General features: G+C 41.7%; 2 protein-coding genes across 11 annotated transcripts in view; one reads left to right on the top strand and one right to left on the bottom strand.

Annotated features, from left to right (window-relative positions):
* The window catches only part of RSPRY1 (ring finger and SPRY domain containing 1), a 51976-nt gene extending 39838 nt beyond the window's left edge, over positions 1–12138 (bottom strand). Inside the window, exon 1 of one of the 6 annotated variants that reach the window (XM_034940238.3) lies at positions 11470–12138. The gene's annotated coding sequence lies outside the window, so the exon portion shown is untranslated. Of the gene's footprint in view, positions 1–10654 lie in introns of all 6 variants that reach the window. The other 5 variants (XM_003823750.6, XM_008977421.4, XM_034940237.3 and 2 more) reach the window with 5 other exon arrangements.
* PSME3IP1 (proteasome activator subunit 3 interacting protein 1) overlaps positions 11552–20736 on the top strand; it is a 33398-nt gene continuing 24213 nt past the window's right edge. For 2 of the 5 annotated variants that reach the window (XM_063597604.1, XM_063597606.1), the window contains exon 1: positions 11745–11884. Coding sequence is in view for 1 of the 5 variants with exons in the window: in XM_055099532.2 (XP_054955507.1) it covers positions 11552–11674 (123 nt within the window). In the remaining 4 variants the exon portion in view is untranslated. Of the gene's footprint in view, positions 11675–11740; positions 11885–12020; positions 12161–20736 lie in introns of those variants that run through there. The other 3 variants (XM_055099532.2, XM_063597605.1, XM_063597607.1) reach the window with 3 other exon arrangements.

Here is a 20736-nt window from a genome sequence, read left to right as displayed (position 1 = left end):
CCTAATGGTGTCATTGCATTCCAGCCTATGTGACAGAGCTAGACCCTGTCTTTGGGAAAACAAAAACAAAAACAAAAAACAAAAACTGACTAAATATGAAGGTAAGAAGACAAAAATTAAGTTTTTTTCCAAATTGAACTAAAGTGCGTTTTGAGTCAGTTTCTTCCAAAAGAGCAATTTTCCTTAAATGACCCAGAAAATGTCAACTATAAAATTTGTCAGAGAAGAAAATGAGGCTTTTAAAAAAACTGTAAATACTTTAAAGCCAGACTTTTTTTTTTTTAAATAAAAAGGACCATCTGTGAAAACCAAGTGTAAAGAAGAGGTTAATCAGGTGGAAGAAGCTGGAAGGCATTTTATAAAGGCAAGCCTATGAAACGTACAAGGAAAAATCAAGAGCTGTTACCTCTAAATACTTTCTGAGATGACTACACAAGTACTCTCGAGGGCTACAGCCACAGACAGGGCACATAAATGAACAAAGTAGATGATCTTTCAGATTTATTTGGCACTGAAAACCTATAGGTTTTAAACTGGAAATGGCTGTCATTCATGGTATTTTTTTTTTTTTACAGAGAAGTGATGGACTGCAGGCAAAAGACTGGGTGAAAACTAATCAATTACACTTTAGACAATTTTTTGTTTCATCCATTCAAAAATAGCTTTACGTGGCCCACTTTCCAAGGACCACTGCTTTAAGACAATAAAACTGAGCTTACAGATTTTACACACAATACCAGAAGCCACCATAGCACAGTACACACTCTGTTGTCAGACTAGGTGAATGTCCCAGCCCTGCAATATTTACTGATACGCATCCTAATTAACCTGACTCTTGACACATGTTAAAAAACAGACATAGTAACAGTTCTTATCTCACAGTACCACTGTGGGGATTAAATGAAATAATGCATGTAATACACATGGCACAGTGCCTAACATTTAAACTGGATCAAAAAAATGCAAGATGTTACAAAATGAGCACATATCTAATCAGAAATAACTAAATTACCTGGGGGAGAGGGATTCTGGAGTAAAAGTTGAGTTAAAAGCACTAAGAAAACTAAAGAATTTATCTTTTACAGAACTACCCCGTACTGAAGTAATTTTTACTTATCTATAACCTATATTTACCTATATTTTCAGACAGAGAATCTTGGGAGGGATTGTAGCTTGATCATCACATAGGTGGCATTAGAATCACTTAGAGCACTTATTAAAATGCAAATCCCTGGTCCCACTACGAATAGCCAGAATCAGAATTTCTGGGATGCCGGCCCAAGCTTGTGTTTTCTTAAAAGCTCCCCAAGTGACTCTGATGGCAGCCACATTTGGAAATCACTGTGTATAGAACCTACCACAGAACCTGGCACAGCAGGAAGGACACACCGACTGAACTAGGGGGCAAACTGAAATACTAAAGGGCATTTCTTCTTGGGTCAAAAATGTTAATTTCCTTGTCCAGTAAAATGAACTGAGACTATCTTTGAATGCAGTCTTTTGGAGAGGTCAGCCTAAAAAGCCATTAGAATGGTTATATCCATAAGTGACATGTACAGTACATATCAACACAAAGGAAAAAATGGCTCCATATATTTCCCATGAGGTCCATCTTACGAAGCATCAAAATGAACCTAAATGATACGCTGCTTAAGGATATCATCAAGGGTTAAGAGACTGAACGGAATAGAAAATGAGTAAGATGAGATTATATAAAGGCAACACATCTGTAATACCTATATATATATATATATATATATATATATTTTTTTTTTTTTTTTGAGATGAAGTCTCACTCTGTCACCAGGCTGGAGTCCAGTGGTGAGATCTCGGCTCACTGCAACCTCTATCTCCTGGGTTCAAGTGATTCGCCTACCTCAGCCTCCCGAGTAGCCAGGACTACAGGCGCGTGCCACCACGCTCAGCTAATTTTTTGTATTTTTAGTAAAGACGGGGTTTCAATATGTTGGCCAGGCTGGTCTTGAACTCCTGACCTCATGATCCACCCGCTTCAGCCTCCCAAAGTGCTGGGATTACAGGCGTGAGCCACCGTGCCTGGCCAATACCTATATTCTTTACCTTAACTTCAAAGACAACATTAGCTGGTGAAGTCAACTTTGAGACAAAAAAAAAAAAGCTAGTCACACAATTTAAATACACATCTGTGGCAAACATCAACTGATTTAATAATTTTTATCACTGGATGCCAGTGCTTAGTAGAAGGACTCTTCTTACCACCTAAATGGCAATACTTTTAATATCATTATACTTTTTTATTTTTATTTTTTCAGACGGAGTTCCACTCTCATTGCCCAGAGTGGAGTGTAATGGTGTGATCTTGGCTCACTGCAACCTCCATCTCCCCGGTTCAGGCGATTCTCCTGCCTCGGCCACCCGAATAGCTGGGATTACAGGTGCCTGCCACCACGCCTGGCTAATTTTTGTACATTTAGTAGAGATGGGGTTTCACCATGTTCACCAGGCTGGTCTTGAACTCCTGATCTCAGGTGATCTGCCCACCTCGGCCTCCCAAAGTGCTGGGATTACAGGCGTGAGCCACTGTGCCCAGCCTAATATTATACTCTTGATAACAATTTTGCTGCAAGAGCATAATTATGATTGAATATTTCCTTTGTAAATCTATTTCTCTGAAGTGTGGTATTATTAATTTTGATTCTTGCCTTTTTAAAAAAGAAACTAAAGACTATTCTCTCCATTTCTATATTATTTATTAGATTTTTACATTTTACATGTTTTTTCATTTTTCTTGGGGGTAAATGAAGCACCTAACGCTTTATATTTTTTTAAAGCTGCTCTGAGACAAAAAAAAAAAAAATCATCAAACTTAGGGTCTTGGTAAGCTTGGTGTTAAAGCAGTAAGGTTCTGGTACTCACTGTCTTTATAAAACACAGACCTCTACCATCATAAACAGCTCACCATGGAGACATCTGGCCAACTAGTCTAACCCTCTCTGACAAATGGTCCAGGAATCAATGATTCATCTCTTCAAATATTTGCTTGCATTCAGCCATAGTACAGATCAGTGAGAAAGAACACTTTCTTTTCTTTGAAAATAGGACTGCAGAATTACACTGCCTAGGAAGGAAAAGCTGATTACAAGAGTGACCATAAAGAAGAAAAACCAGACTTTGGGCACTAAATTACTATTGTTATAATCTTCACCTTATCATTCCAAAATAGTGTTAGAGGATGTGACTTTTTTTCCAACCCTCCCCCACAAAGGCTAAGTCAAATAGCATGAATAGCAAAATGTGTAACATCCTGAAAATTTTAATGATGTTCTCTCATTAGAAAATGTTTTCGGATTTTTCCCTAAGTGTGTTAAAGAGATAGCTTCTATCATCACATTTACTCCCCACTCCCAATATTTTATTATGAAATTTTCCAAACATACAGAAAATTGAATTAGAGTTCACTGTAAACTGTGAACTATATACCCACCACCTAGATTCTACTACTAACATTTTACTAAACTTGCTTTATCCCCACCACCTAGATTCTACTACTAACATTTTACTAAACTTGCTTTATCACTATCCATCTCTTATCCATCATTAATCCATACAGTTTTTTTTACATATTTCAAAGTAAACTATAGGCATCAGTATACTTTCTCTTAAATAATTCAGCATGCATATCACTAATTAGACTTCAATAAACTTCAAGTTTTTAGGAGTCGAATTTACATAAACTGAAATGTGCAAATCTTTTTTTTTTTTAAACGGAATCTCATTCTGTTGCCCAGGATGGAGTGCACTGGTGTGATCCCAGTTTACCACAAACTCTGTCTCCTGGGTTCAAGTAATTCTCCTGCCTCAGCCTCCTGAGTAGCTGGGATTATTGGCACATGCCACCACACCCAGCTAATGTTTGTGTTTTCAGTAGAGATGGGGTTTCACCATGTGGGCTAGGCTGGTCTCAAACTCCTGACCTCAAATGATCTGTCCACCTCGGCCTCCCAAAGTGCTGGGATTACAGGCGTGAGCCACCGCACCCGGCTGAAATGTGCAAATCTTAAGCACAGTAATGTGCTGAGTTTTATCAAATGCATATACCTGTGACTCAAACCCTATCAAGATAGAGAACATTATCTAGAAACATATTTGCTTTAAAAAATACAAAAATTAGCCAGGCACAGTGGCGTGTGCCTGTAATTCCAGCTACTTGGGAGGCTGAGGTGGGAAGATCACTTGAATCCAGAAGGTGGAGGTTGCAGTGAGCCGAGATCATCCCACTACCCTCAAGCCTGGGTGACAGAGCAAGACTCTGTCTCCAAAGGAAAAAAAAAAAAAAAGCCTGCAGAACACCCCAAAGACCACAATCTTCTTACTGAAGATTGTGTTTAAATAGGGAAAATCTCAAGTCAACAATACTGATTTGGTAATGCATGAAGATTACACTTGCCAGCTGAAACAGAAACTACCTAAAGATGTTTCAACAAGAGTGTTTCTGTCTTTAGACTCTAAAGCCTCTGGTATTTCATTGGGGAAGGTAAGAAGGGGGTAGATTGTGAAATATTTGGTTGGAATTTTACTTTTCCCACAAAAAGAAGGGTTGTCTTGATGAGGCGTTTTTACTTGCCTCCCAGATGTCCAAAGCTATCTAACCGTAGGTTTAAGTCACACAGAGTACCATTAACCCCTGAATTGTAACTGTCAAGAAGTCTGGGGAAAGCACTGGATGATTCTGACATTTCCCTTATGCACTGAGGATCTTTAAGAAAGCACACCTTTGAAAGTAGGTATTTTTTTCTGGTTGAAAGACTATCTGAGCAGGGCATGGTGGCTCACACCTGTAATCCCAACACTCTGGGAGGCCAAGGCAGGCAGACAGCTTGAGCCCAAGAATTTGAGACCAGCCTGGGCAACATGGCGAAACCCTGTTTCTACAAAAAATACACAAATTAGCCAGAGTGGCGGCTTGGACCCTATAGTCCAGCTACTGGGAAGGGCAGTGGGAGTGAGGGGTGGGAGGATCGCCTGAGCTGGGGAGGTCGAGGCTGCAGTAAACCATGATCGCACCACTGCACTTCAGCCTAGGAGACGGAGTGAGACCTTAAAAAAAAAAAAAAAAAAAAAAAAAAAAAAAAAAAAAAAAAAAAAGGAGTCTCTGGAAAAACCTTCCTCTAAAAAGTTGAGAGCTTTTTTAACCTAGTAGCAGTGCATCTGTGGTCAGAAAGAATTACAGAATATAGTCCTGACCTAAAATGGTACAAAGGAGAAAAGACAAATCCTTTCAGCATTCAAAGAATTTATTAAAAAATAAAATTTAGGCCTAGGATAGAGTAAGGAATTTCCGGAAGCAAATAATAGTAAAAAAGGGGAAGTAAATAATCCCTGCCTGAAATCTTAAGGATTGAAAAATTTGCCTTGGACTCCCAAAAAATACTAAGGAAGAATTGAGGTAAATGCTTATGACGGTTGCATTACAGGGAAGAAAAACAAATGTAATATTCCATAGTACTTGTGGTTTTCCCCCCAGGGGGCCAAATAATAGGAGATCATGTGTTATTCAAATATACACAAATCTGAAGGAAAAGGATTTTTCTATTACAGAAAACTCTTTGCTCTTAAGAAAAGCAAATAAAATATATAAGCAGCATGAATATCAACATTTTCCTTAATGATGTCTACTTTAAATGATGTCTAAAACACTCATACTGCATACTCATTTGGATACTTATTAGACCCTAATATGTATTCAATAAATATCTTAGGTGAATTTATTCTAAAATCTGTAACATAAAGTCTCTCCAAAATATTTACCATTTTGAAAAACTGAGACAACACCATTCAATAACTGTATATCCAATGCTTATATGGCAGGCAGTGAGGAAAGACGGAAAAAGGTCCCTCATGCTCCTGACAAAGGGAGCTGGGGTTAGGGACAAACTTAGCTCCCTACCCAAAGACTACAGATAAAGCATCTACTAGAAGGAGGCCTCTTGTTCCATCAGTTTTCCAGTGGAAAAGGAACTTTGGTAACACTGAAGTACCTCTGTGTGAGCAAGTTTTTAGGTGACTATACGAATCAGCAATAGCAAAAGGGGACTAGAGAATCTATCTTTGCATTGTAACACATTTATGTCTTACATTATAAGCCAAAATATTGTTGGTATAAATATTCCCGCCCACACAATGAAAAGTAAACAAAAAAACCTATAAATTAAATTGATAAAGATGAAGCTAAATAAAAATTCTAATAAAAAAAGAGGAATCATGATGAAAACTGAGATCATTTTGAGACAATTCAGATGATGCACCCCAAACTAAGCATACTTCCTGAATACTGCAGGAATCCCCATTCTGCATATGACATGTGAGAAGCTTGTATTGGTGCCAGGTTTCCCAGGACAGACTTCCTGGGCGAAAAAAGTATTAAGAGACCACAGTAAACTCCAATATTGTTCTAGTTTTAGGTTATGAATACCATGTTTTAGTAATCCTTAGTAATTCACTTGGTAGGTTATTAATAAGTAGCCCTTAGGCATACCTAAGTATGAACAACTATGAAGCAATAAAAACTTAAAAAACAAACAAACAGTGCTATATTTCCCATGTGGAGGGACTGGGCAGGAACCACATCTTGAGAATCACTGCATTAAGGGAATACAAGAGCGAAAACAATTCTTCAGGAGGTAGAGGGGTAAGAAAAAACTAACACTGAACATTAAACTATGAGGTAATATACTTGCTGAGTAAGGTATTTCAAACCTTCTATTTGAGGTACATAGGACCTATGAAATTACGCCTGGAAACTATAATTTCAAGCAACAAGAAAGCTATGTGCAGAGTTCATTCCTTAACAAATTTAAGGAGTACATAAATTCCTTACTATTTCAAATGTATTCTCAGTTTTCGAAAGCTCAGAAACAAAGCGGAATGTTCTCTAAGAGGCCACCACTATTTATAAGATAACTTTTCCTGATTTAACCTTGTATATACCACACATTTATCTAAAGTTACTACTTTTACATATTTAACCAGCAACCACTCCCTTTTGGAATGGACACATTTGTATGTTTTCTCTGCTCACAAAGGTTGGCAAGAAAAGGATTTCAAAAGCTGACTTACTGAATGATAAACCAAAGGGAAATATTCACTCCTTTGCACTTCTAAAAGTTGTAAAAGTCCCCTCCAAAAGGCTGTTGCCCAAGTTACGGCATTTACTACTTCGTGATTATTCTGCTTTTCAATTTTCTAATTTGAATATCAGGGAAAAAACTACCCAAATTCAATGATAACTGCCTTGAAAATGCCAAAAGCTTGAAGAGAAGCTAAATCCATAGTTTATTATCCCCAAATAATTCTTTTGAAATAGATTGCTGGTTCCACTGTGTTTCCCATTTGTGGTGACTACTGACTTTCCACTTATTTTGCAATCCTGAGACTATCACACCCCACTTTACAAGTATCCTACTAAAAAATACAGAACATTTCCTATTTATTTATTTGAGACAGGGTGTTGCTCTGTCACCCAGGCTGGAATGCAGTGGCTCACTGCATCTTCAACCTCCCAGGCTCAAGAGATTCTACCACCTCAGCCTCCCAAGTAGCTGGGACTATCTGCATGTGCCACCACGCTGGGCTAATTTTTGTATTTTTTTGTAGAGATGGGGTTTTGCCATGTTGCCCAGGCTGGTCTTGAACTCCTGGGCTCAAGTGATCCTCCCGCCTTGGCCGCCCAAAGTGTTGTGATTATAGGTGTGAGCCACCATGCCCAGCCATAACTTCCAATCTTAAGTAGTGTAATAGTGATTACTACCTTCAAGAATTCCTAACATTTTCTCCAAACTATATAGAGCGTGAAAGAAAGCTGTATTTAAAAAGATGCAAAGGGATTTCCCACTTCATTAGAACAAATTACTTCATTGTTAAGGAAAGCATATACAATTCTCAATAGACTAAATTAAGTTCACGAGGCCAGGCATGGTGGCTCACACCTGTAATCCTGGCACCTTGGGAGGCCAAGGTGGGTGGATGGCTTGTGCCCAGGAGTTTGAGACCAGCCTGGGCAACATGGCGTAACCCTGTCTTAAAAAAAGTGCAAAAATTGGCCAGGTGTGGTGGCTCGCACCTGTAGTCCCAGCTACTTGGGAGGCTGATGTGGGAGGATCACCTGAGCCTGGGAGGTAAAGGCTTCTGTGAGCCGTGATTGCACCACTGCACTCTAGCCTGAGAGACAGCATGAGACCCTGTCTCAAAAAAAAAAAAGAAAAGAAAAGAAAAAGAAAAAACAGAAAAAAAGAAATACAGAATAATTGTTTGTTAAACTCTTGCCAAAACACACTTTTTTTTTTTTTTTTAGCCTCCAGGCCCCACAGTGCTACATAACTCAGATTTGTTGTTTTTACCTGATTCACTACAGATTAACACACTATTATACAAAATGCTAAGTTTTTATTTCCCTTTGATACTTACTAAATGAAAAGTTATTTTGCTGACAAAAGCAGAAGCCCACATAGAGTATGCTGGGATACCTCCTATAATCAATAACTTGAAAATAATCACTGAGGGCCAGGCACTGTAGCTCATGCCTGTAATCCCAGCACTTTGGGAGGCCAAGGTGGGCAGATCACTTTGAGCTCAGGAGTTCAAGACCAGCCTGACCAACACGGTGAAACTCCCTCTCTACTAAAAATACAAAAATTAGCCGGGCACGGGTGGTGCTTGCCTGTAATCCCAGTTACTTGGGAGGCTGAGGCAGAAGAATCGCTTGAACCCGGGAGGCAGAGGTTGCAGTGAGCTGAGATCGCGCCATTGCACTCCAGCCTGAGGAACAAGAGGGAAACTCGGTCTCAAAAAAAAAAAAAAAAAAAAAAAGTCACTGAGTACAGAAAAAAGCATAACATAGAAAGACATTAAATAGTAGGTTAGGGCAACATGCATCCTGGGAGATCAAATAACTCAAAATCACCAGTTATAGTTTTCAAAAAGATCCACAGAATATAGGATCACAAAAACAGAAAATTCAGAGCAGTACAAAAATTACTTCGAAAGGCAGACACAGTGGCTCACGCCTGTAATCCCGGCACTTTGGGAGGCCGAGGCAGGCGGATTACCGGACGTCGGGAGTTCGACACCAGCCTGACCAACACGGAGAAACCTCGTCTCTACTAAAAATACAAAATTAGCTGGGCGTGGTGGTACATTCCTGTAATCCCAGCTACTCCGGAGGCTGAGGCAGGAGAATCGCTTGAACCCAGGAGGCGGAGGTTGCAGTGAGCCGAGATAGCGCCACTGCACTCCAGCGTGGGCAACAAGAACGAAACTCCGTCTCAAAAAACAAACAAACAAACAAACAAAAAACACAACTAAATTACTTCGGAAAAAATCCCATATAAATTGCCCGATATTTGGAAAACCATCTCTAACAAGTACGACGAACCAAACACTAGTAAAATGTCATACAGGGACACAAGTCTCTTACAATCTCATAGAGGGATCTACAAAGCAAGATACCATCCCAGGAAATGCAAAGTCCACATAAGGGGAAAAATAAAGAGAACCACTGTGCAAGAGAAATTTAAAAGCAACTTCCAACATGCCTCATAATCTATAGTGTAGGGCTACCACAACAACGCATAGTATTCGTGGAGGAAAAAAGGCAGTCTTTACAAATCACAACTGAGGGAGAAAGTATGATATTCACTGCCTGTAGACATCCAAAAGCCATGCAAATATATATGCAAAAGGGGGAGGAGGTTTACAATGTTGAGATCAAATTACTTAGAGGAAAATTTCAGCTGTTAGGGGAAAAAAATTCCTGAAGGAAAAGATATTACAGTGGTAACTCCTGCCAGCACCATAAGAAGTTCAAAGTAAATGAAAACTCTGAGAGCAAAAGCTGGAAATCCCACCATCCCCATCTAAGCAGGGTTTGAAACCATGGGTTTAGATCTTAATATGACCTAAGAAGCTGTGAACCTTGAAGCTTTCAGTACAATATGGCTCCCAGCACTCTGCAGGTGACAGACAACGACTGTATTAATCTCACCCCTTACCTCTACATACTACTTTACATTTTAGAAAGTGCCTTCACTTTTATTCCTCAACAGCAACCCGTTTGGTGGTAGAATCACACTAACTTACGTTCACGCAGCTTGTAGTTTGTACTTTCACATACTGCGCTGGTTATTTTACAGAAGAGACTTAAGGAGGTTAAGTCACTCCACTAAGCAAGAACAGATGGTAGGTGAAGGGCCTGGAAAACTGCGGGATTCTACTCAGTCAATAACAGACACTTCTAACCCTTCAAAGTTCAAAGTACAACACTCCAGGGGGAGCAACCTCTCTCAGAGAACTATACAAGACAGGACACCTCGGAGTCTCAGCCGACCGTCTCGGTCTCAGTCGGTTTCCCTCCCCAAAGACGGGGAAAGTGAGGCAGCAGGAGAGACAAATGCCTAATTTGGACTCACGCAAGGGGTGTTGGTGGGATAGACTCTCCCCACCCCACTCGGGCAATAAGCCCGGAAGCAGTTGGATCCTATGTCTGGGACACCTAGTCGATCTACAGAGAGAGGGAATAATTCCCGTTTCCCTTTCACTACTCCCCACTCTGGCTTTCCTATGGATGGAGGTGTCTTCTTCCCATCACCGCCCAGAAATCCCCTCTCCCCAAGGTCCTTACCCAATTTTCAGCTCCGGCTTCCGTAGTAGGACATTCCGCTAGTTCTAGCTCCTGCTTCCTAGCCCCATTCTCTTTCTATCCCAAGGCGTTTCTAAATCTCCCCGGGGAGGTATGCCTCACCCGTGCCACCTAGACCGTAAACTCCACAAAAAGAACCCTTCTAAAGCGTCTCTTCATCTACCCTTTCTATCCCGGGCACCCCTGAGTAGGTCAGGACCCCATCGGTACCAGGAGCCACCCCAGGAGATAGACAGCTGCCTCTCACCTGGGCCCTGTTAGCCGCAGCCTCCTCAGAAGGGCGACCCCCAAGAACCTCTTCTGGTGAGGACCCCCGAAAGAGGGAACACCCTCTTCTAGGAACCTCTTCAGATCCCTCAAGCGCGGGCCTCGGTGGAAAACCTCTCGGCTGTTTCTCAGGTTCTGACCAACGCCACCTCTCTCCCGGGCCCTTTCCAGAGCCTACCCCGGCCCCAGTCCGGTCCGCCCGCCCCAGGCTCGAGCGGCTGTTCCCCTCCCTCACAGACGTCCCCAACCCTCAGACTCCCTCCCGTTCCGCGTGCCCAGGGCTCAGAGCAGCGCGGTCGGGCTGTGGCACTGACTTTCTCTACCTCCCGGGCCCACCGGAGGGAGGGGGCGGCGGCGGCGGCGCGACTCCTTTGTGACAGGTCCGAGAGAACGGTAAAGATGGACGCGAGGCCACGGCGCTGCCATTACGCGCAGAGCCCACCCCCGCTTCGTACCGCCCCAGCCCTCCCTCAGTCCCCTAGGAAACGCCCCTTCCTCGGTGGCAATCCCTCTCCTTGACAGCCAATCACCTTTCAAAAGTCGTGTCACGTGATCAGCGGGACCGGCCCGCCCTCCAGGCGCAGACTGGCCAATCCTCATCCTGAGGCGTGAATGGCCCAATCAAGTCTCTCCGGTTCGTTTTCAGGGTACCGGATTTCCATCGGGCTCCCGGGGAGGAAGAGCTCCGTGGATTGGGTTACGTCGCCGGAAGTGGGGCGGGACTCTATTGTGGCGGTGAGGAACAGGAAGCCCTGAAGGGTCAAAAGAAATACAAAAGCAAAGGCTATTTTCTTTTTTTTTTTCTTTCTTTCATTCCTTCCTTCCTCTGTTTCTTTCTTTCTTCCTTTAATTTTTTTTTCTTTTTTAAGAGCGAGCGGCTCTGCGGTGGCGGTTTGGGGTGGGCGCCGCCGAGGTGAGGTCGTCTCGCCTCCCGCGCGCCGGTAGGTGAGTGCGGCCTCGGTCCTGGCCTGGCGGCGACACCTGGGTTCCAGCTTCCTTACGGAAGAGATGAGCTGCGGCTGCTGTTAGGGTTAGGGCCAGGCCTGTTCTCAGTCCGCGCACCCGCTCCTTGTCCGGAGTAGCCGAAGCCTGGGGCTTGCGGGCCCAGCCTGAGGGGAGCTGAGGGTGCCCGCGGGAAGGCATCTGGGTCGCGGCGAGGACCCTTTCAGGCGGGCCCAACACTGCCGGGCGTTTAATGGGGTTTCCCCAATTTTCTGCTAGGTAGGGCCACCCAGGCTTCAAGTGAGTAGCAGGCTCCGTTCCAGAGGTCTTGGAACAGGTCCAGGTTACTCACTCCGATGTGCGGCGTCTGGTTGGAAATGGTTGAATCCCAGAATGGCAGTGCAGGATGGGAAGCACATTTATTGTGTGCCATGTACCAGTTGCTGTGCCAAGCGAATTTTCTGTTACGGAAAACAAGCCAGCTGGCCCGTTTTGCAGAAAACTTAAGGAACAAAGAGAGTTGAAGCGTCATGCTTGAGAGTTGGTGGTCCTTGTGACTGTCAGTCCACACAGAGGAAAGGGGGAGACCTGTTTGTTCGTAGTCGTGGTTCTTTAATGTTAGTGGAAAACAAGATCTCCTGGGGCCCTTTTAAAATGCAGTTTCTTAGACTCCCGCACGCTCGGGTAGTCCGACTGGTTAGTTCAGGAGTGAGACCCAAGAAGCCAGATGCGAGCCTGGTGATCGGAATTCCCGATGACCTCTTGCCTACCACCTGTGACATAAGATTTGTCGATTCATCAGTTATTTGGTGTATTCATGTGTCCACAGGGACACCATAAAATGGAAGGCACCCTTCTGAAATATTTGAAGGGAATCAGTGGGTAGACTCCTTTTTGATACAAAGTATTGAGCCGACAGCAGCTTTTACAGTCTTTTAGTTAGATGACCTGCGAACAATTTGTAAGGATCTGAAAGTAGAGGCTGCCCGATTATCTTTCTCAGCTGAAGTCTTCATGTCCTTACCCTGTGGGGAAGTGCTTCATGATATAAGAAAGGAATAATTGTGTCAAAACCATTTAGTTGATTATCAGTCTTCACTTTCATCTTCCAAGAATCGTGATGCTTGGTTAGAATCAAGCTGCTGCTTTAGCTATTGAAAACCACGTATGTGGTAAATCAAGTAACAAGTGCAATGTAAGTACAGGGTCAGTCATAGTGTAATTATGCCTTTATGGCAGCTAAATTAAGCATTTTCAACGTGTTCACCATTAGTCACCTTTTGAACATACTTTGTCTTCATTCTTAAATATTATGTTTCACTCTTTACTATAGAATGTTGTTAAGATTGTTTTGTCTAAAATCAAGTATCGACAAGTTTAAAAAAAAGATTGTTTTGTGTTTGGTTTTCTGTATTTCCACTATGCTCTATGGAACTATGGGTTTGTTTTTGTTCAATTTGTTTGGTATTTATTAGACTTCTTGAATCTGTGGATTAGTGTCTTTCATTAATTCTGTAAAATTCTCAGCCATTTTATATGCATATATTGCTTCTTCCCATTGTCTCTCTTTTTTTAATCGATTTAACTAAACCTTTTCACTCTTTTCTCTATGTCTTTTACTCTGTTCTTTCGTAGTACATTCTGGATAGTTTATTCTCAAGTTATTTCCATTGTTATTAAACTCGGCCTCTGAAATCTGAAATCATATATTGCAATTTTTAGTTTCTGAAGTTCTGTTTGGTTTGTGACACTTTTACAGTTTTTTATTTCTTACTATTTTGAGGCTTAATTTTATTTCTTTAAACATGGAAAGTATAGTTGTTTTTATAATCTCTATGTTTAATTCCACTGTCTGAATTCCCTTTGGGGGAGTCTGTTTCTGTTGTCCATTATTCCTGCTGTTTTACTTCCCAGTTCACCTTTACTTTGAAGCTGTAGTTCTTTTGGGCACAAGATTAAGATGGAGAGGGAGGTAGCTGTCAGACTCCACTCCCTGGATGGGCTCCTGGCTTGAACTTGTTTCTGTTATCTCATAAAGGCACTGAAACTTTAGCTTTTAGGTCAGAGAAATCCTCAGGATGAAATCCATTTTGAATATTGGGCTTAATTTCTGGTTTTCACCTTCTAGATTGTGTCCAAATTCTTTACTATCTTGTTAGCTTTTCTATTTAAGAATTAATATTTTTGGCTGGGCGTGGTAGCTTACACTTGTAATCCCAGCACTTTGGTAGGCCGAGGTGGGCAGATCACTTGAGGTCAGGAGTTTGAGACCAGCCTGGCCAACATGGTGAAACCCTGTCTCTACTAAAAATACAAAAATTAGCCAGTCATGGTGGCGGGCACCTGCAATCCCAGCTATTCGGGAGGCAGAGGTAGGAGAATCGCTTGAACCTGGGAGGTGGAGGTTGCAATGAGCTGAGATCATGCCACTGCACTCTAGCCTGTGTGACAGAGCAAGACCCTATCTCAAAAAAAAAAAAAATTATTTTTGACAAATTTCCAGCATATTTAGTGCAGAGGTGGAGAATTGGTTTCAATTACCTAGCCCACTATTTCAAGAAATGAAAATCCCCCTGTATTCTGAAATTTGGAATGTGAAATTTGTGTGATTTCCAAGTTAAAGATGGTTATTCTTCATATACCTAAAATTTCCACCACTTTTCACTGTGCATCGTCACAGCCATTATGAAAATTAAGCTTCCCCAATGCTTATTCTAGTCTTCCTTTCTGAACTGCTTAGTGCCTCTTATGGCCTGTAACCTAGTTTTACTTTTCCTTAAATTGCTGTGTGCCAACCTTATGTCTTTTACTGAATGAGTGTAAGTTCCTCAGTTGCCTGTTTAGTACATAGCATTGTATCTTGCACATAATAGGTTCTCGGTAAATATTTGCTTCAAAAATTTTTTTTCTTTGAGATGGAGTCTCGCTCACTTCGCGCAGGCTGGAGTGCAGTGGCGCGATCTCGGCTCACTACAACCTCCGCCTCCCGGGTTCAAGCAACTCTTCTTCCTCAGCCTCCCGAGTAGCTGGGATTACAGGCATGTGCTACTACGCCTGGCTAATTTTCATATTTTTAGTAGAGACGGAGTTTCACCGTGTTGGTCAGGCTGGTCTCGAACTCCTGACCTCAGGTGATCCACCTGCCTCAGTCTCCCAGAGTGCTAGGGTTACAGGCATGAGCCACTGCACCAAAAAAAAAAAAAAAAAAAAAAAAAAAAATCTTAGTTGGCCTTGTCTGGTTATTGTAATGCAAAGCTTTTTTTTTTTTTTTTTTTTTTTTTTTTTAAGGGAAATGGGTATCTCCTTATGTTGCCCAGGCTGGCCTTGAACTCCTAGGCTCAAGCAATCCTCCAGTCTCAGCCTCCTGAGTAACTGGGACTGCGTTTTTTTGTTTTATTTTGTTTTTAATTTGGTCTTGAAGTGGAGTTATATAGGGTGGGGGGAGGGAGGATGGAGTATGACTTGAGGTGTGGGTTAGGTTCTGAAGCGAGCCTAGATGACAAAATAGCTTACAAGCAAAGCTACCCTTGAAATCTCAGGGAGGCCGCATGTTAATTGTAGGAATACCAGTGTTGCAGAACTCTGACATGGCCAGTGTGATATTGTAAAATACATATTTGGCCTTCATCCCTGTCTCCTGTGGCATATGACTCCTATAATCCTTGAAATCTCCAAAATGATTAGTGTCTTTTTATATGCTAAGGAGCTGACTGATGGCTGGCAGCCCCTAAGTAACTTTAGCATGGGGGCTGGTCACTTGAAAGACCCAGGCAGGATTAGAGGGTTGGGACCTTCAACCCCTCCCCAATGTCCAACCTCTGGGGAGAGGAGAAGGCAGACAAGCTGATGACCACCAGCAGTCACTGGTTTAATTAATCATGTCTAAGTAATGAAGCTTCCATAAAAACCCAAAAGACTGGGTTTGGGGAGCTTCTGGATAGGTGGACCCGAGAGGTTCCTGGATGATGGTGCCCCAGAGAGTGCATGGAAGGTCTGTGCCCTTCCCACATGCCTCTCCCTATGCATCGCTTCATCTGTATCCTTTGTAATATGCTTTTATAATAAACCAGTATATGTAAGTAAAGTGTTCCTCTAAGTTCTGTGAATTGGTCTAGCAAATTAATAGAACCTAAGGAGGGGGTCATGGGAACCCCGATTAATAGCCAGTTGGTTAGAACTACAGGTAAAACAACCTGATTCTTGTGGTTGGTATCTAAAATGGAGGCTAGTCTTGTGGGACTCACCCCTCAACCTATGGGATCTGACGCAGTCTCCATCCAGGTAGGTAGTGTCAGAATTGAACTGAATTAGAGGACACCCAGCTGGTTGGTGTCTGCTACAGAATTGGTTGGTTGCTTGGTGTGTGGGGACATATCCCTCACAGAATTATACTGTGTTGATTGTTGAGTGAGAGAATAGGAAAAATGCTTTGGTTTGGTTTGGGTTTTTTTTTCTCTATATCCTCAGACAAGTTTTATTTCGGCTTTGGAAAAAACTGCTGTTTTTCTTCCTGTGAGCCCCAGATGAAGTTGTTGGTTTGTATTTAGGAGTCACAATATGTAAAAAATACAATGAATACAATCATTCATGCATAGTGAGGGAAGTATTTATATTCAGAGAGGTGCATGTGAATGAGGATCAGCTGAGGGAACCGATATTTAAATTAGTTATCTTTCTTCTAGTGTGTATAGGTGAATTCAAGATAAATGCACATTTGAGACCCTGCCCTTGTGCTATGGAAAGATAAATAAATCAATACTTTTTTTTAACTTCTTTTTTTTCCCCCTCGCCAGGCAAGGTCTTGTGCTGTTGCCCAGGCTGGAGTGCAGTGGCCCTCATAGCTCACTGTAGCCTGGAACTCCTTGGCTGAAGCCATCCTCCCACTTCAGCCTGCTAAGTAGTGCACCATCACACCTGGCTAATTTTTAAATATTTTTGTAGAGAGAGAGTCTCACTGTGTTGCCCAGGCTGGTCTTAAATTCCTGGCCTTAAGTGATGCTCCCAGCTTGGTCTCCCACAGCTTTGGGACTGTAGGCATGAGCCACTGTGCCTAGCCTGTTTGTCTGTTTGTTTGTTTGTTTTTAATAGAGTTGGGGTCTCACCATCTTGCCCAGGCAGGTCTTGAACTCCTGGGCTCAAACAATCCTGCCTTGGCCTCCCAAAGTGCTCAGATTGCAGGTGTGAGCTAGTGCACCAGGCCTTAATTTCTTTTCTTTTTTTTTTTCTTTTTCTGAGACAGAGTCTTGCTCTATTGCCCAGGCTGGAGGGCAGCGGCGTGAAATCTCAGTTCACTGCAACCTTCGCCTCCTGGGTTCAAGCGATTCTCCTGCCTCAGCCTCCCAGGTAGCTGGGATTACAGGCGCATGTCACCACACCCAGCTAATTTTTGTATTTTTAGTAGAAATGGGGTTTCACCCTGTTGGCCAGGCTGGTCTTGAACTCCTGACATCAAGCGATCCTCCTGCCTCAGCCTCCCAAAGTGCTAGGATTACAGGTGTGAGCCACCGTGCCTGGCTGAATTTCTTATTGTATGTGTTTCATAGATGCCTGAAAGATTATTGCAAAGCTGAATTTTTTATTGTATGTGTTTCATAGATGCCTGAAAGGTTATTGCAAATTGCTCCTTATGATAAACATTTAAAATGTGGATTAAATTTCTTTTTCTGTGGTTTAGTTTTTAGATTCTTTTAGTCTCCTTTGCTACCGGAATATGTTAATTAAGCTTTGGTGTTAGAAGATTGACTTCACTTTGCCTAGTAATAAATACTAACAGCGGGCTCTCTGTTAGTAGTTGTCGTTCTCTAAATAAATTTTATGATATAGGAAAAGTCAGCTAAATTTTTAAAAATCTAAATAACTGTATCTTGGTAGAAGTGCCTTCTGGCCAGAAATAAGTCTTTATTTGGAATATAGATGAGTTAGCCAGATGGCAAATTCCTCTTAGTTGCTGTCCTGCATTTTGAAGTACAATGTGACTTGAACATCAGAGTAAAAAATGTTGGAAAGCAATAATCTATATTTACTGACAAAAGGAAATGGATTGACCTATTGCTTTTGCTACTGAAAGTGAAGTCTTAAAACAACAGAACACAGAAACCTGATTCTGGTGTGTTTTAACATGTACAATCTAATTAATTTTAGAATTAGAAGGATATGGTGGCCAGTGATGTAAACACTCAAGTAGTTTGCCATCACATAATTCAATTCCATAGGAAACCAGATCTCATTACTTTGTGTCATGGCACTAGCTAAATGGAGTCATTTTTCAAGTTAGGAATAGCAATTATTTGGGGAGCAACAATGTAAGTTTTGTATTTTAAAACATGTGTAGTGTGCTATATAAGAACTGAGCCCATTTTGTCCCACCACCCTGGAAATTAAATGGGACGGTCTCCAATGTAAACCCAGTAGTTCAGTGTTACCAGTTACTTTGGCTTGAAATATAAGAACTTTGTTTTCTTGACGGTCAGGCAGATTTGAAAACCACGTTCTTTATTTGTGCCAATTTGGACTCTAAGTTTGGTGGACAAAGTGAATTTTGAAATGGTTTTAGTTTTCCATGAATTCCCTATTTGAAGAAATTGAATAAATCCTTTAAAAAATAATGTAATGTTTAGTTTGATAATTAAACTTGAGTCACTTTGGAAAACATGTGAGTAAAGGAAAGCTGACAGCATTTGTTTACTCTTTCTAAAGTGGAACACAGTAAGGACAAAATAAGCATTCCTAATGTAAGTCCTCTGCATTCCTACAGGGCTCTTCACAGTTAGAGCCCGTATCCCTGATATCCCTGGGCTGTTTGTCTTTTGATTTGTTTTTAATTACCCTAGCAAACAAAAGGGAAAAAGAAGAGACTTGTGAAAATTTACCTAGACAATAGGAATTAGAAGTCAACACAATCTAATTTTCTAGCTTCTTTGTCTACTTCCAGCAGGTCAGTAAGTTACAGGTACTTATCACCTCTTTCTTGCAGAATAAACAGCCATTGGACTCTTCAAAGAAAAACGCTGTCTCCAACAAGTACTGCTTTCGCAGGATAAGTGACCATTTTTAATCAGTTGAAATTAAAGGAAAGTAGCAGTTATTTTTGAAAGATGACATCAATTATATAATATAGTAAAGAGATTTAATTTTTAGTCCTTTGTTTCTTACTGCACAAATTGTATGGTGTTTGAATAGAATTCCCATGATACTGACACTTCAGCAAATACTTGCTTGATGGCTACCAATCTCTATAACTTACATTGCACAGTACCTAGGAATATTCATGTGAGTTCATTCCTCCCTGCTCAGATTCTTCAGCTCCTCGTGGTTGGTTTATTCAGTAAGTATTTGAATACCTAATATATGCCAGACACTGTGCTAATAATAATAAGCACTGTGGAGACAAAGAGCTGTTGGAACAGTCACAGATGATAAAACACAAAGAATAAGGGCTGTAGTAGAGTTATGAATGATCGTAGCAGGAACACAAAGGAAGGAAATACATATTAACTACTCTAGGAGGTCTTGGAAAGCTTCATAAAGGAGATGGTCTTTAGTCTGATTCTGGGCAGTTGGAGCAGCAGTTTGCATCGGGTGAAAAGAAAGCAAGGGCATTCCTGGCAGAGGGAACAGCCTGAGCAAAGCCACGCAGAGAATGAAGACCTACAGAAGAAAATGCTAATTTGACAAAAGATGCATAAAGCAGTCTATGTTTTAGTCTAGTCTTTTTAAACTTACAGAAATTTATTACTATGTGTGGCCATCTAACTTGGCTTATTTTCTTTATTTGGGGATCAAGGGAATACCAGAATTATGATATTAGTTTTATTACTAATTAATTAATTAATTAATTTATTGAGACAGGGTCTCCCTCTGTTGCCCAGGCTAGAGCGCAGTGGTGCGATCATGGGTCACTGCAGCCTTAGCCTCCTGGAGTAAATGATCCTCCCACCTCAGCCTGTGAGTAGCTGGGACTACAGGCACACATCACCATGCCTGGCTAGTTTTTTAAATTTTTTGTAGAGATGGGGGGTCTCACTTTGTTGCCCAGGCTGGTCCTCCTGCCTTGGCCTCCCAAAGTGTTGGGATTATAGGCATGAGCCACCATGCCCAGCCTGAATTAAGATATTAGTTTTAAAGAGCAGACTTTTGTAAGTGTGCATTAGTTTTGACAGTGTGACTGTGTTTTCAGGACACCAACCCACTGAGAGCTGATGAGAAATACATTTCTTGTATTTTTCTTTCCCCTGCAACGCTTGCCTTTAAATTTTTTTTTTTTAAATATGCATTTACTTTATTTCTTATTTTCATTAACCAACTGATTTCTGGTTTTGTCCCTGTGTATAAAAGATTGTAGGCCGGGCACAGTGGCTCATGCCTATAACCCCAGCACTTTGGCAGGCTGAGGTGGGCAGATTGTATTGCTTGAGTCCAGGAGTTTGAGACCAGCCTGGGCAACATGGTGAAACCCTGTTTCACGAAAAAAAAAAAAAAAAATTAGCCAGGTGTAGTGGTGCATGCCTGTAGTCCCAGCTATTCGGGACGCTGAGGCATGAGAACTGCTTGAGCCCAGGAGGCTCTCTGAATTCTTATTTAGATGGAAATGTAAAATTCTAGGGTTTGTTTTTATTGTTGTTGTTGTTTTTGGCATATTGGAAGATTTTTAAATTTTCTCTTTTAAAAATATAGGCCGGGTGCAGTGGCTCACACCTGTAATCCCAACACTTTGGGAGGCCAAGGCCAGTGGATCACCTGAGGTCAGGAGTTCGAGACCAGCCTGGCCAACATAATGAAAGCCCATCTTTACTAAAAATACAAAAATTAGCCGGGCATGGTAGCACACACCTGTAATCCCAGCTACTCAGGAGGCT

The sequence above is a fragment of the Pan paniscus genome, chromosome 18 (genome assembly GCF_029289425.2).
Source record: "Pan paniscus chromosome 18, NHGRI_mPanPan1-v2.0_pri, whole genome shotgun sequence".
Lineage (NCBI taxonomy): Eukaryota > Metazoa > Chordata > Mammalia > Primates > Hominidae > Pan > Pan paniscus.
The sequence above is the reverse complement of the archived record's forward strand: the minus strand, read 5'-3'. Positions and strand labels throughout refer to the sequence as shown.